The sequence below is a fragment of the Notamacropus eugenii genome, chromosome 1 (assembly GCF_028372415.1).
Source record: "Notamacropus eugenii isolate mMacEug1 chromosome 1, mMacEug1.pri_v2, whole genome shotgun sequence".
Taxonomy (NCBI): domain Eukaryota; kingdom Metazoa; phylum Chordata; class Mammalia; order Diprotodontia; family Macropodidae; genus Notamacropus; species Notamacropus eugenii.
The window spans coordinates 473,903,542-473,920,989 of NC_092872.1; the positions used below are offsets into that span (position 1 = coordinate 473,903,542).

The 17,448-nt window shown below is 37.8% G+C and overlaps 1 protein-coding gene across 3 annotated transcripts in view; it reads right to left on the reverse strand.

Moving 5' to 3' along the window:
* The window catches only part of AMFR (autocrine motility factor receptor), a 44,565-nt gene that overhangs the window by 23,732 nt on the left and 3,385 nt on the right, over positions 1-17,448 (reverse strand). For all 3 annotated transcript variants that reach the window (XM_072632285.1, XM_072632286.1, XM_072632284.1), the window contains exons 2-3: positions 4,656-4,748; positions 905-1,069 (exon numbers count right to left, since the gene is read on the reverse strand). In XM_072632285.1, coding sequence (XP_072488386.1) covers positions 905-1,069; positions 4,656-4,718 — 228 coding nt within the window. In that variant the 5' untranslated portion in view covers positions 4,719-4,748. The remainder of the gene's footprint in view (positions 1-904; positions 1,070-4,655; positions 4,749-17,448) is intronic.

Sequence of the window (17,448 nt, forward strand, 5' to 3'; positions counted from 1 at the left end):
ACCTCGCCCCCCAGTAAGGAGTGCTACTGATCATCTTGTACTAAGCAGACTCCAGGACAGCATAAGATTTTGTTCCATTTGTATATTTGGATTCACTATGACAAAGTCTGGGACACTAAGTTGGAAGGCTGAAACTGGGAGCTATTCAAGTATTTAGGAATATGAGAGGATGGTTAATTTAGCTAGAAAAATAAGAGACTTTATAAAATTTGATTAAATTCCTAAAAGTTGGCTAAAGAAGCCTTAGTTGAAGGGTAAGATCATAAGGCTAGATGACCAAAACAGGCTACTTTAGGGAAATTCTAAAGACAGAATCTAAGGAAGCTGCTGAGTTAGGATTCAAGTTTTTACCCAAAGTTGAGAGGCAGAGCTGGGATCTAGACAGAAAACAGCCCTGCCTCATTTTTCCAGGGACCCCTGGTAGCTAAAAGGGATAGCTCATTCTCAGCCTGGAGGTACGATGAACACTATCAGTAACAAGTTTTAACCAAGTTGAGTCAGAGAAGTCAGCCAACAGGAAAGATGTGAAACATCAAATGCCAGAAGAGACTGATCAAAACCTTAAACTGTGATCGAGCTAAAAGAGAAATGGAAGGCTATGCAACGCTAAATCAGCTAATTTAATTATAATTTGTATGCAAAGATAACTTGGCACTATATGTTTATGCCCTTGCACTAACTCTAGTAAACACTTTCCCCAGAAGGGAAAGGGTAGAGGCTTGTAAATCTGAGGGTGTAAAAATCGTTTCTGAAGAATCCTTTCCTAATCAATTGAGAAGCAGCAAAAGAATTCACCACAGCAAGTAATAATAAGAACAGAGCCTGGCAGCTCACTCATAATCATCATTCCAAAGGTGCCAGAACCATGTAATTAAGCTCAAGAAAAGCCATTCTAAAAACTTACATATTCAAACCTGTCTTTGCACAGCTGCACCATCAGATGCAGAAACACCAGCCCAGCAAACCAGAGACACCACATCACCACCTCTTCCACCGTCTGGACGTTCAGCACACCAAAAATGAAAATGAACTTGTAGAAGATAAAGTTCCAAAACTTGTCCTTCAGGTGCTAAGGAGAAAAAGTATAATGGAAAAAAAAGTTCATAAAAGGATCTACCATCACGAGTACCCCACATACCAAGATGCTTCTCCATACCCAAAGCCAGCTGACATGGGAACATGTCTGCATTTAGATACTTATTACCTTTCAACAAACAGTTTAAATATTTATTTCTAAGAAATAGGTAGCATGATGATCAATCATGGAAAGAAAAGGAGGGGCGGGGTGGCCTAGGCACTCATAAAAGAACTTTGCCGGTTTTGAGTTCCAGTCCTGTGTTTGTCAATGACTTTGCAATGTTGGTTCTCCTTCCTAACCATGACCAAAAATTCTTGGTATTTGAAAAATGTTAAAAATATTTATTATATTATTTCAAAATCCCACGTTTTCATTTTTCTAAAATGTTAAGTGGCAGAACTACTGCTAATTTGAACTGGCAGAAGGAGTTTCCTAATGAAATCTCAAGTCTAGACTAAAAAAAAAATGAACGTGTATTTATTAGTAGATGGGGAAACTAAAGTTGTGTATTTCATTTTTCAAGAAATAACTACAGGATCACTAGATTTTCAGAATGGACTATAGAAAAGTTAAGATTTATTCAGTGTTACTTGGCAACGTGGTGCGCTGGATGGATGGAAAGTGCAGTGGATTTGAATTTAGAACACCTGAGTTTAAGTCCTGACTGCCATGTAATAGCTGTGTGACTTTGCACAAAACAACTTACCTCTGGATCTCAGTTTCCAAATATTCCAAATACGAAAATGGTACTCAGGGTAATGCTGGTAAATGTTTAACAACTGGCTCTCCAAAAATGCACAATAAAGTTTACTCTGCATCACTAACATTTTTGTCCACCACTTTCTCAAGTCTGGACAATTAACAAATCAAGCCCTGATTTGTAGTCTTTGCTACTTTTAAAAGTGTAAATGTTCCTACTAAAAATTTAACAATCAGTTCCTATAAGTAGTATGAGCTAGCTCTAGCACATCCCTGACCATACTAAATGACAAACTTGTGAGGTAGGCATCACATGTATTCCTATCTTATAGATGAGGAAAGTGAAGGTTTGGAAAGGTTCAAGTCTTGCCTATAGTCACAGGATAGTAATATTGGTAGCAGGTCTTGAAACCAGACCTTCCTGACTCCCAAGGTCAACACTCTCATCTACTCTTTCATACTATGTCTTCATACACCCTCTTAACTCACTGATTTCAAATTCATGGGAAAACTACTTAATCTTTTTGGGCCTCAGTTTCCTCATTTGTAAAAATGAGGGGGTGAGACGAGTTTACATATAAATTCCTTTACACTTCTAAGTCTATAATAATGTTCTGACCAGTTGGCCCTTTGCTTACATATGAAATTTTATTCTAAAACTTTTTGCTGCAGGCCTATTTCTTCATCTTTAAAAAAGGGAAACTGGACTAAGTGATATTTGAGGTCCCTTTCACCTCTAACATCTTATTATTCTGTCTGATATTAATTTACCTGATTATACATATACTTAATATCTTTGAGTCTGATATTACACTCTGCCCTTCATTAAGTTCCTAGAGGGTAAAGGTCATTATGACTTAATTTGTTTTGGATAGTTCCTAGTCAAAAGAAAAAAGCCTTTCGGTAAGACTTAATATAAAATAGGCCATATTACATGAACTATAATATATCAAGTTTACATAGGACAAAGTAATGTTTTAGACAACCAACCACACAAAGAGATTCTCTACACGGTACTTAACAGTCTGAAAAGCATTTGTAGAAGAGACAAATCTATAACTACAGTGTTGAATTCCAAAGGACCCATGATGAAAAATTCTATCTATCTCCTGAGAGAGAACTGCTGAACTCTGAGCGGAGATTGGAGCATACTTTTTTCACTTTCTTTGTTTTTTGGTTTTTATTGTTTTGGGGCTTTTTTTTTGGCAACATGACTAACACGGAAATATATTCTGCATGACTCCACATGTATAATTGGTATATTGCTTGCCTTCTCAATTGCTAGGGGAGGGATGGGAAGAAGGGAGAGAATGTAGAACTCAAAAAAATTTTTAAATGAATGTTTAAAAAATAGAAAAACTAAAAGCAGTGTTGGATAACAAAAACATTCTTTCAATACTCACTCTACATAGTAGAGACTATCCCTAAAACACTCTATGGTCACACTTTTTTTTTAATGGTCACAATCTTGGGAAATTCATCATCAGACTCCAATACACCAGAGAAGAAGTAACATTTGAGGGAAGAAAGAGAAAAGGCGAGATTTAGCCGACTCTCATCATGTATCACCCTGAAAACAAATGCAATACACATGGGTTCCCCAGCACACCAATTGAAGTTTCCATGTGGACAGCAAACTGACCTAAGCCTTCCTAGTTTCTTTTTAAGTGTGACTAATTTCTATCTAACAAATCAAAACTTTTTATTGGGAGAAAAATAAGTGTAAAAATGGCCATTACAGCCTGCAACAACTACGTATTCCATTGGCCCTGCCTGGGAGATCACCATGGCTGACACTTTAGTTTACTGTGATTGAGTCATTTCAGTCATGCCAGCCCTTTCATAATCTGATTTTGGGGTTTTCCTGATTTTTCCTAGGGTACTTTGTCATTTTCTTCTTTGGTTCATTTTATGGAAAAAGAAACTAAGGAAAACAGGGTTAGGGGACTTGCCCAGGTTCACAAAGCTAATATATATCTGAGGCTGGATTTGAACTCAGGAAAAAGAGTCTTCCTGATTCCAGGCCTGGTACTCTATCCATTGGGCCACCTCATTGCCTGAACTTTAGCAATAAGTGCTGATTCTCTAATGTAAAGATATTAGGGGGAACAAAAAAATAACTGTAGTCCTGCTTAGAATCCAGGGGCCTGTCCTTGTCATAATCCTATTTTAGTTCTAAAATGGCAGCCCACAAGACTCTCCAAAATCTATCACATTGGACCAAACAGGAAGTAAAATGCAGTCAGGATTTTACTCTGATTCAAAATCCAACACTCTTCCCACCATAGTAAGCTGGTACTTATACCAAGTCACCTGTGTTTATCGTATAGGATGAAAGTTCCAAAGGGTCACAAAAAAGTGGACTAGTAATCCTCTCTATGAAAACATTCCATTGTAAAAGAAGCCATGCTACACCTCAAATTTAACAGAAGTTACTAGTAAGTTACTCTATCTGTTTATCTACTCATAGGATCCAGTGTTTAATGGAATAGTAAGATATCTTTTTTAAAGGACCATTCTGAACCCCTTTTTAGAGATAAACTATTCTCTATAAATACCCACTGCAACCCAAAACTGCAGGTGGGAAGCATTATTTTAGACAGGAGATGCTACCTATAAACACCTCCTGGGAATCAAAAACAGGCATAAAAAAAAGTCATCTTGTCTTTCATCATATCCTGAACAGAAAAGTTGAGATTCTTAATTTGTTTTGATACAAAAATCTTGAGTAATTTCTTTCATACTCCAAAATACGATCTTTAAGAATATTCATCTACCTTTAATCTCAAAAAAATCACACATATACATGAATACATCTGGTTACCAGGCAGCTAGTGTTATTGCCCTATTTGTGCTGTTACGCATATAAATTACTTACCTGCCTCTCACTAACTCGAAGAGGACCAAATACGACACACTGGATTAGCTTGGCCACCAACATCAAGAAACAGCAAGCAGTATTTACCAAGACCTGTACATAAACCCAAAGGAGGAATAAATTTTATTTGTCTTGCTGAAAAAGATATAAAGCAATATTAAAGACTTTGTGGTAGGAAATTCAACCATGATTTCCAAGAAGCTGAAAACTAATTCATTTATTAAATACCTTCTCTATGCATAAGGTACTATGCCCCATGATATAAAAATTAGACACCATGATACAAAGTCCTGTCCTCTAAGAGCTTATAACAGGGAAGATCAATCAGCATTTATTAAGCACCTATGTGCCAGTACTATGTTAACTGCTAGTGATATCCAAAAAGTTCCCACCCTCAAGGAGCTTCCCTTCTATCAAGGGAAACAACATGGTACATAAATTTAAGCATATACAGAATTATTATAATGTAGTTTTGGGAGGGAAGGCACTAGCAACTAAGGTCAAAAAGCGCTTCATGTGGAAGCTAGAGCTTGAGATGAGTTGTTAAGAAATTAAGAGATATGGCATGTATAAAAATAATTTCAGGATAAAAGAATACAAAAAATACATAGGAGAGCTTTAAAAGTCTACTATGAGGAGAGAGGGAAAACATTTTTCTAAGACTAAGGAAGATTTTTCTGAAGGTGGCATCTGAGCTGATTCTTTAAGTTAAGGTGAGGGGATAAGACAAACAAAACATTTCTAGTACTGAGAATAATGACATAGGGAGAGGATCTATTTACAGGAAAGAAGGAATAGTTTCATTTGCTTAGAAACTTAATCCTGCAAAAGTGTTATTGTTTTGTCATTTTCAGTCATATTTGACTTTTCATGACTCCTTTGGAGTATTCTTGGTAAAGATATTGGAGTGGTTTGCCATTTCTTCCTCTAAACCATTTCACAGATGAGAATGGTGAGGCAAACAGGGTAACTCACTTACCTAGGGTCACACAGCTACATTTGAAACCAGGTCTTCCTGACTCTAGCCCTAGCACTAGCCACTGTGCCACTGCTCTGTAAAGGTATACTTAAGCTATATTGTAAAGAACCTTGAAAGCCAAACTATGAAGTTTCTCAGTAAATAATGATGAATAAGTGATGGTCTCTGAGGGTAGAGAAAAGTAGAATATGATTACATCTGTAATAGATTAGCCTAGCAGTAGAAGGTAGTCAGTCAACCAGGCACTGTGCTAAAACTCTGGAAATACAAAGAAGAGCCAAATTAACTTTGACCTCAATAAAATTACATTATAATAGGAGAACACAACATATGTACAGAAGTGAAGGAGGGGTCTTTGAGAAGAGAAAGCAATAGCAGCTTTGGTGACCCCAAAAGGCCTTTTGGAGTTGGTGAGACTTGAACTGAATCCTGATGTTCTGGAAGTCAGGAAAACTAAGAGGTATAAAGTTAGGGGATGGAACATTCCAGGTGCGGGGGACAGCAAGAAAGAAGTCATGAAGGTGGGTCAGTCATCAAGCATTTATTAAGCATCTATTATATGTTGGGCACCATGCTAAACTCTGGGGATACAAAGAAGGCTACATTGTAGAGCGAACAGAGGGCTGGGTCTTCAGTCAGGAGGACCTGAGTTCTTATTTGGCCTCAGATACTAGTTGTATGACCTTGGGCAAGTCACTTAACCTGCCTGCCTCAGTTTCCTCATCTGTCAAATGGAGATAACAATAGCACCTACCTTCCAGAGTTGTTGTGAGGATCAAATGAGATAACTGTAAAGTGCTTAGCACAATGCCTGGCACACAGTAAGCACTAGATAAATGTGAATTATTATTATTGTTGTTGTTGAAGACAAAAAATAGCCCCTTGTTTCAAGGAGTTTCAAGTCTAATGGAGGAGACACTTAGCAAACAACAATGTACAACCAGGATATATGTGTATATATACATACTCACACACACACACACACACACACACACACACACGCACACACGCACGGTAAAATAAAAATAATCTCAAAGGGAAGGTAAAAGTTTTTTGAAGAAGGTGAGACTTCAGCTGAGACTTGAAAAGAGCCTGAGGAGGTTGAGATGAAGAGAGAGTTCCAGGCATAGAGGACTGCCAACAAAAATGTGAAGAGACAGAAGTATCATTATGTGATGAACAGCAAGTGTCACTGGACCTAATAATGTGCTGGGGGGAAGGGTGTAAAAAGAAAGTGCAAAAAGACTTGGTAAAGGTGGAGGGGCCAGGTTACAGTGGGCTTTTAAAGCCAAACAAGATTTTATGTTCAACCTAGAAGCAATAAATAGGGAGTCACTGGGGTTGACTGAACAGGAGAGTGACAGATCTGTGCTTTAGAAAGATTAATTTGAAAGCTGAGTGGAATATAGATTGGAGGGGGGAGATTTGAACACCAAGCAGCAGGCTGCAACAATAGTCCATGGGTGAGAGAATGAGGGTCTGTACCAGGATGGTGGCAGTGTTAGAGGAGAGAAGAAGGTTTAAATGAGATATGTTTTAAAGTAAAAATGACAGGACCCAGCAACTGTTTGGGTATGATGGGTAAGACAGATTGAGAAGTTGAACATGATATCTTGGTTGTGAGTGTAGATAACTGGAAGGATAGTGGTACCCCTGACAGGAAGTAACAGGAAAGTCAAGAAGAGGTGAAGGCTTAGGGGAAAAGGCAATTAGTTCATTTTTGGACATAGTGAGTTTAAGATGTCTATAGGATATCCAGTTCAAGATGTGCCAATAACTGGCTGGAGGTGTGAAACCTGAGGTCAGGAGATAGGTGAGGGCTGGACAAAAAGATCTGAAAATCACCTGCATATCCATGGTAGCTGGTAAGATCACCGAGTGAATTAGTATAGAGACAGAATGGAAGAAGGTCCAGGACAGAGCCTTTGGAGACACCCAAAATTAGCAGACCTGGATGAATATCCAGCAAACCAAACTGAGAAGGTATAGTCAGACAGGTATAAGAAGAATCAGGAGAGTAGTGCCATGAAAACACAAGAGAGAAGAAAGTATCATGAAGAGGGGTGACTGACAGTGTCAGAGACTATAGAGAGGTCAAGAAGGATGAGAATTGAGAAGATGCTACTAGATTTGGCATTTAAGAATTCACTGGTAGTTTCAGTTGAATAATAAGGTTGGAAGTCAGATAGCACAGAATGAAAGGAGAAGAAATGGAGGTACCAATTAAAGATGGCCTTTTCATGGAGTTTAGTTGCTAAAGGAAGAAAAGATATAAAATGGCAGATCATCATATGGATGGATGGATCAAGTGAAGAGTTTCTGAGGATGGAAGAGACATGGGCATGTTTGTGTCATGGGATATAATCTAGTAGACAGGAAGAAAATAGAGATAAGTGAGACAGTAGGGAAGATAGAGGAGGCAATATCTTGAAAAAAGACGGAGTAGGATCACCTATGCATGTAAAAGGGTTAGCCTAGGCTAGGAGAAGGAACTCATCATGTAATACAGGTGTGAAGGAAGGCACCAGAAGAACAGAAGTAGGCCAGGGCCTGCAGGGTAGAATACATAGAAAAGAGGAGAGTGAAAGAGGACTAAAAAAGCAGGAAGGATCCATGTTATGAAAAAAGTTCAGTGTCAAATAAAGGAGGCTATATATTATCCTGGAGTTAACAGAAAGCCACTGGGATTCACTCATCAGGAGATGATATGATCACTTACATTTGAGAATAAACATCTTGGCAGCTGAGTAGACAATGGACTGAAGTGAGATGAGAGTTGAGGCAGAAGTTAAAAGGCCACTGTAATAGTCTGAGTAAAAGATGGGGAAAGCCTAAACTTGGGTTGTGGCTAAATAAGTGGAGATGAAACACACATGAGAGATGTTGTAAAGTTAGAAATGACAATATCTGGTAATATCATGTGGTGATAAGTGAGATTGTGGGCCTCAGTGAACAGAAGGACAATGACGCCTTCAAGAGTAATAAGGAAGCTTGGAAGACAACAGGATGAAGGAGGGATACTGAGTTCTGTTTGGGAGTTGGATTTTGAGGTACGTGGAGGATCACCGGTTTGAGAAGTCCTTAACAGCATTTGGCAATGCAGAACTAGAACTAAGGAGAGAGAGAGTACACATATACACAGAGATCTGAGAATCACTGAGGGATGGAGGTATAGGGGGCAGGCGGGTGGGGAACCTGACTTCAGTGAGGGCTCAAAGATGGACAAGTAAGAAAAGAAAAGGTTTATGATTTAAGTTTGGTCATTATAGAGCAGGTATTCCATAGTGCATAGTGGAAGGGGTGAGCAGGGTGGAGAGGGAATGGTACGTTAGGGATGGAAACAAAGTTTACATTTACATACACACACACACACACACACACACACACACACACACACACACACACTACTACTACTACTACTACTACTACTACTACTACTACTACAGTACAACTGACATCTACATAGTGATTTATAATTGTTAAAGCCCTTTCCAAAGTTTCTCCTTCAAGTTTGACTCTGAGGTAAGAAATATAAATAATGCCATAATCACATTTACATTTTATAAAAGAATAACATGAGGCTCAAAAAGATTAAATGATTTGATCAAGATTATCTAGAAAATAAATGAATGAACCAAGATTGCAATCCAGATAATTTGATTTCAAATCTAATGTTTATTCCCTCTGTATTCCATCCACATATTTGATAAAAGTGAGACAACAAAGCTTTAAAAAAGATGGAAATGACACAGTATTACTGAAATTTTTTAAATGCTATGGAAAAGTCCAAAGGGCACAACTAAAACAATCAGGATAATGATTTTATTAAGGAAAAAACGCAACCATACAATCTATATGAAGGTCATTTCAACTATGTTATATTTTTATGAGGTCATTCTTCACTGTGCTTTGAAGAGACTGAAAGCAAGTTCATAGAGGGCATGTAGTTCAAGAGAGCAAGTTCTAGGGCATGTACTATTATTATAGTCAATTCACATTCAGCGTTCCAAAGCATCTCTATCGTAGTACATAATAACACAGGACATGGGTCCCCAGAGTCAACTACTCCATCCCCTCAGGGCTCCAGTGGTAGCCCTGAAAGGCTTGGGGATAGTAGGGAATAGTATTTCTAGTACCATATAACTCATAAACCCAATAGATGTGTTTCCTGAAATGACTGTGGGCTAACTACAATCAGTCAGACTTAACAGCTTTTATAAAACAGGTATTTACTAAGGTAGTATAGTTGTCACAAAACATCTTCCTAAAAGTATGTGACAGACTCTCTCACAAGTACATACAGAATCCAGGGGAACTAGGAGAACAAGCTTAGAGAGCACAAAGTTCCTGGATACTGGAAGTCCTTTTCTTCCCTTGGTGGGGCACTCAAGAAGTATCCCATGCACAGGGTAGCTTCTTTGCAGAGATCTTTGTAGAGCTATGAATCTACATCCATTCTGTCCTTGGCTCCCAATGCTGCCTCACATGCCTATGGGAAGATAAGAAGTCCAAAATCCTGTAGACCTTGCAAAACTCAAAAGGTTCTCCTTCAGCCAAAGGGAGGGAAGCCTTAGAAAAGGAGAAGGATGAAGCTCAAGGGTTCTCCTCTCCCTGAAGCAATTCCTTCTCAGAGGTCAGTCAGAATGCTCTCCTCTCTCTCATTTGCAGCTCACTAGCATTTGAATCTGGGTATTTTATAGAAGACCCTACAGTACTCCACTAAGTTTCCTTAGTCAATCCTTTCAAGTGACTCCAGTTCCTCTAAGGGCTTCTTGCACTTAATTTCAAAGTCTTAGATTAGTGACTCCTTGACTGAAATTTGTTCTTACATCATTGATTTATCAAGGCACACTTCTACAGCCACCTTTACAATGATGAAACAGGGTGTTATCAAAACAAATATGTGGGGGTTGAGGGTAGGGTGGTTCAAAAACAAAAAGGTAATGGCCTCTCGTGATCTTCTGCCAGAAACAAAGTCACATCATTGATGAGCCTGTCCAAAATTATAAAGAGGTGCTACAAGCAATAGGAGGTAATATTCCAAATGAGAAACAAAGATGGCTGTTTAGAACTCAGTGTATATTTTCGCAGAGAATGCTGTGGGGTTCTGGAATTATCACTGAATTAGGAGGGGAAAAAAAACCTACGGTTTGAATTCTAACTTTGCTATTTTACTATCTGTGCAACTTTGAACAAAGCATTTCTCCTCACCGGCCTCCACATTTTTAAAATAAGAGGACTGAACTAGATCATCTCTAAGGTCCTTTCTAATTCTTATAACCCTGTGAGTAGAAACAAACAAACAAACAAAAAAAGTACTAGTGCTAAGATGTTTGTTGTTTAGTCATCTTTCAGTGATGTCTGACTTCTTGGCAAAGACTGGATTTCTTCTCCAGCTCATTTTACAGATGAGGAGCTGAGGCAAACAGGGTTAAATGACTTGCCGAGGGTCACATAGCTAGTAAGTGTCTTAGGCTGAATTTGAATTCAGGAAGAGGAGTCTTCCTGACTCCTGCCCTTCACTCTATTCACTGTGCCACTTAGCTGTCCTACAAATATTTAATTAGCCAGAAAAATTCAAATATCTAACATTGTGTTCCCCAAACACACCTCTTTAAGTAAAGGAGAATAAACTATGGCAGTCTAACCTTTGACCTCCTGGACCAGACTGTGAGAAACTGAGTTATTCTAATCAAAACCCATCCAAAATCCACAGCTTTCTAAATCTTGAGCTGTGACAAATGTCTAAATGTAACAGGATTCTTTAAAAAAGAATCTTCTCTCCTCTGGAGCACAATCAAACCATGGATGTTACACAACATATACCAGGCCACAAATCATGATTACAAACAAAATCTTGGCAGAAACTTTAAAGATCCTCTTACCTAAGAGTGCAATAACAGATTTACATACATTGCGGGTTGCAAAAATAGAAAGTGAATGGTACTCAATGATGCTTATAGCTTAATTAAATGAAACTGAAAATATCTTGCCACCAGGCAGCCATAGGTAAGTCTTTCCTCTTCTCTGAGTCTCAACTGCCAACCCTCAAATTGAAAGCACTATGATCTCTAATTCGATACTAACATTCTACAATTCTGTAGGTTTCAGAAAAAAGGAAGAGAAAGGGATGACACTAGAAAGGGAATCCTATGAAAGTTTTAGTGAGGCTTCACTTTTACTTTGTAACAAAGAAAAACAATCAAGCAAAAGCAACTTTCAGAGTGACAACATCTAACAGCGCATGCAGTCCTCTCTTCCTGTTGTCCCTTATCTTTCAGCCACAAGGAGAGAAGTGCGATTCTCTTCTCCAGAAGCACTGGGTTTTCAAAGCTCAGCTTGATTTTAGTGTCACTTTCATAGGATCATAGATTTAAAAAGAGAAAAGAAACTTTGAGTCCATGGAATCCAACCCGCTCATTTTATAGATGAGGAAACTGAGGCAGGGGTTAAGCAATGTGCCCACAGTCACATAGCTAGTGTGTGAAGCAAGATTTAAATTCTTTTGACTCTTAAGAGTCCATCACTCTTCTCACTATTCACCAAAATGCCCATGTCCACCCACCCCCACAACAAAAGACAAACTTGTCAAGGGTGACAAAGCCAGTATAAATCGGTGGGGAGGCTGCAGAAGCAGGGGGATAGACTACCTCATGCTGGCTTTCTATCCATGCTGCCTCATATACATTTGTGCAGTTAATGTGGATGCTGTCATCCTGGTTCTGCTCATGTCATTTTTTAAGTTCATACAGAATTTCCCTGCTGTTTTCTTAATTCTTCATAGTCATCATTTCTTATGGCACAATAATGTTCCATTACACTCATTTTCCACAGTTCTTTCAAACATTCCCCAATGCACCGGCACCCACTTGGTTTCTAGTTCTTGGTTTATCACAGAATATTCTGGTATATATAAGGCTTTTTTTTCTTTGTCTTCCTAGGAGAAAAATATCCAGTAGTGGCATTGCTGGGTCAAAAAGTATGAACAGTTTAGTCACTTTTCTTGTGCAATTCTGAGCATGGTGCCTAGCATATAATAAGTTCTTACTAACTAGTTGGTGACTTGATAATTCAATGTTTTTCCAGAATGGCTAGAAGAATTCACAGTTCTACCAATAGTTTATCAGTATGCTTGTTTCCCACAACCAGTTTCAGTTTTGTTTTGGGTCATATTTGCTATTTGCAGAGTATGAGGGAGAGACAGGAGGCAGTGTGTGCCAGACAAGTCAATCTGCCACTAACACCTTGACCATCTCCTCTCATAACCTGATAAACAGTCCAGGATCCAAGCCAAAGAGCCCTGGGACCAGCACTGCTCCTGGCCCAGTGCCCTCCGCCATCATCCTGGGAGGCAAGCCTTGTGAAGATGCACCTGGGGAACCGCTGCTCCTACAGGTGCTACAGCCACCCCTTTAGAAGACCCAAAAATGAAAGCCCTTGTCACCAAAGTCCTTAGCACTGTCAAACAGTTCAAGATTAGAAACTGATATGATTTTAGCAATGGAAAGGCATTAAAGAAGAGGCATTACCATCTGCTTTGTCACTGCATCCTAAAGACCATGGAACTTTCCCATCTAACTTGAGGCAGCTAGAAGGCACAATGGATAGAGTGCTGGGCCTGGAGTCAGAAACACATGAGTTCAAAAACAGTTTCAAACATTTACTAGTTGTATGACGCTGGGTAAGTCATTTAACTTTTGTTTGCCTCAGTTTCCTCAACCATAAAAATGGAGATAACAGCATTTACCTTACAGGATTGTTGTAAGGATCAAATGAGGTGGTGTTTGTAAAGTACTGGGTACAGTACCTGGCACATAGTAGGTACTATATAAATGTTAGCTATTGTCATATTAGTAATTATTATTGACTTGAAGCTGGAACCTTCCATGTGATCTCCCCCATCAGAATATGAGTTCACTGAAGACAAGAAGAAACTGTCTTACCTTTTGTTACTTACTTACTATTTGTATTCCCAGGGTTTAACACAGTATTTTGCACACAGTAAGTGCATAATAAATGCTTTCTTCATTCATTCACTTCATGTCTGTGTATGGAGCCCTACTCAATAAATTCCGGTAACTTCATATTACTTCCAAAATTACTTCATATTAAATCCTCTCCTTGGCTTTTAAAGCCCTTCTCTGCCGCTACCTTCCACTCTTTGTACATTTTGCTCCCCTTCTCCTTGCTGTTCCTCACACACAACACTCTACCTCCCAAAATCATGTCTTTATACTGGCTATCTCTTTTGGCTGTAACGCTCTCCCTTCCTGGCTTCCTTCAAGAAAGTTCAAATTCCACCTTTTGCAGGAAGCCTTTCATGCTCATCTCATTGCTAGTACCTTCCCTTTGAGATTATCTTCCATTTATACTGTTTATATTTCCTACGTGCAATTTGTAAAAGTTGTTTCCCCAAGAGAATGATGAGTTCCTTGAGAAGAGGGACGATGTTTTTTTACCTTTCTTAGCATAGTGCTTTGACACATTAAAATGGCTGGCATTTACACAAGACGTGATTTGCAATACACTTTACAAATGTCATCCCACTGGATCCTCACAATAACTCTGGAAGGCAGGTACTATTATTATCCTCATTTTACCATTGAGGAAACTGAGGCAGGCATTCAGTGACTTGTCCAGGGTGACACTACTAAGTATCTGAGATGGATCTGAACTCAGGTCTCCATGACTCCAGGCCCACTGTTCTATCCACTGCACCAACTAGCTGCCTGGAAGTGGTTAATAAAATGCTTGTTAACTGGCTAAGGTGAAACTTAGGTTTTATTTCACAGTATTATTTATGTAAAGCATTCTTTTTATTGTAGTTTCTATCAAAAACTTCAAATTTTTCAACCACTAATCATGGGGGAATGGCTCTAATTCTTATATTTGCGTCAATTCCCCATATATCTTGGCCATAAAAGTTTAACAACTTGCCAAGAATGCTTGATAGAAAGATTTTTCAGAGTTTCCCTTCTTATTCCATCTGCGTTGACTGTGCTCATGCAACTTTGTATGGTCAAGAATTCTCCCCCTATCTGCAGTTGCAAAAGGTACTTCCCCCTTCATACTATTCTAATTTTCTGTTTCCTTTGCTACGTTGTTTGATGACCTTCATTCTATGTTTTCCCATTGTTTCCCTTGATATTTTAGATATTTTGTTTCTCCAAATGAATTTTATCATTTTGTGTAGTTTTACAAACTATCCCTTTATTAGTCTGATTGGCACGATAGTAAATTTGTAAAATAATTTAGTATCATTCTTTTTATTTTGCTGGCATGGCTCAACAACTGAGGACTGAGCAGCCCTTTAATTATTTAAGTCTTCCTTCATTTCTGCAGTGTTTTGTAGTTTTACTTGGGAGTCTTAAGTATGTCAGGAGAGTCTAACTCCCAGATATTTTCTATCTTAAAATATATTTTAGGTTACTACAGGATGAAGAGAGACCTTAAATTACTTTAAGGTTAAACAATTTAAAAATGCTTTTGAGATTATTAGTAAATAGTCATCTCCATAACTAATATAATATCTGGCATATAACAGGTACTTAATAAATTCTTGTCGATGTTTGATTGATGGTCACTATGCCCTTTTATGTCTACTTTTTGAGCAATTCCTTAATTTGTTAAAGAGTGAGCTGGCCTCAAAACCAAGAAGATCTAAATTCAAGCACCACATCCAACACATAAATGCTGTGTGATCCCAGGCAAGTCAATTACCCTCTTAATTCTATAGCCCACTGAGATGACAAGTTTTTTAAAATATTTATTTTAGTTTTCAACATTCACTTTTATAAACTTTTGGTTTTAAGTTTTCTTCCCCTCCATTCCCTCCCCAAGACAGCATGCAATCTGATATAAGCCATAGGTGTACAACCATATTAAACATATTTCCACATTAGTCATATTGTAGAACCAAAGGGAAAAACCATGAGGAAGAAACAAAAAAAGAGAAAATAGTATGCTTCAATCTGCATTCAGACTCCATAGTTCCTTCTCTGGATGTGGAAAGCATTTTCCAACATGAGTCTTTTGAAATTGTCTTAGGTCCTTGCATTGCTGAGAAGAGCTAAGTCTATTAAAACTGTTCATCACACAATGTTACTGTTGCTATGCACAATGTTCTGGTTCTGCTCACTTCACTCAGTATCAGTTCACGCAAGTTTTTTCCAAAAAGTTTTTCTGAAGTCCACCTGGCTCATTATTTCTTACAGAACAACAGTATTCCATTACATTCATATACCCACAACTCATTCAGCCATTCCCCAATTGATGGGGAATCCCCTCAATGAGAGGAATCCCCTCAATTTCCAATTCTTGGACACCACAAAAAGAGCTACTATAATTTTTTTTTTTTACATATGGGTCCTTCTCCCATTTTTATGATCTCTGTGGAATACAGACCTAGAAGTGACACTGCTGAATCAAAGGGAAAGGACATTTTTATAGCCCTTTGGGCATAGTTCCAAATTGCTCTCCAGAATGGTTGGATCAGTTCACAACTCCACCAACAATGCATTAGTGTTCCAATTTTCCCACATCTCCAACATTTATCATTTTCCTGTTTTGTCATGTTAACCAATCTGATAAATGTGATGTAGTACCACAGAGTTGTTTTAATTTGCATTTCTCTAATCAATAGTGATTTAGATTATTTTTTCATATGACTATAGATAGCTTTAATTTCTTCCTCTGAAAAACTGCCTGTTCATATCCTTTGGCCCTTTATCAAGTGGGGAATGGCTTGTATGCTTATAAATTTGATTCAGTTTTCTACATATTTTGGAAATGAAGCTTTTGTCAGAGACACTGGCTATAAAAATTCTTTCCCAGTTTTCTGCTTCCTTTCTATTATTCTTGGTTGCTCTGGCTTTGTACTAGTATTTGTATTTATGGCAAACTAAAACTCAGCCAACAGAGATTATTTATGAGCACATGATACATGATTATATCATATGAAATTATTTCCTGAAATCATAAATTGATTAGGACATTTTTTGGTTTCCCTCCAAAAATGTAAGCACACAACTGATTTGGCTCCCACTAAAGTCTTTTGTTTGAACAAGTACTCTTCTGTACATTCGTGCCTTGAACAGTCCTAGGAATCAGAAACAAATACTGTCCCCATATTATATCAACAGCAATATTCTTCCTCATCCTTTCTAAAATGGGCATTCCTAGGTCACTAAAAGTATTTAGGTCTACATGTACTCTCCACAAGAGTGTTGGGAAAATTTTCCTTTCTTTTTATTTCTTTAATTATTTATAAAAATGTTTATTTTATTTTATTTCTAAATTATTTACCCACGTATACTTATTATTTTGTGTCATTATTATTATCATTATTATTATCATTATTTTTCTTATCTTAGTTACCTCTACTTTCAAGCAAGCAATCAATTTTTTTTTCAATGTTCACCCAAAATATTTGAAATTTGTGACTATTCAATACCAGGACATTTTAAAAGGAAAACTTTTGGATTTATTTTAGAATTTTACTTTTTATTTTTTTCATGCCCTTCTTTTTCTTATAATCTTCCCCTTAAACCTTCTACCAAAACTGCATCTTTACATTTACTGACTTCATATTCTAAAGTAAAAGTTGTATCTATTTCTCAAAATTTTTCAGGCCTTCCTCTATAAACAAAAGAGGAAAGGAAAGAGAAAAAAGGAGGTAATAAATATAATGTATCAAGAAAAAAGAAGCTGAATAATTTTTAGCTGGCCTGGTACAATAGCTCAAGAGGTACTTATAAGGATACAAAAAGCCTTGAAAAACTACCATCATGCCAAATTAACAGAAGTGTAGAGTTA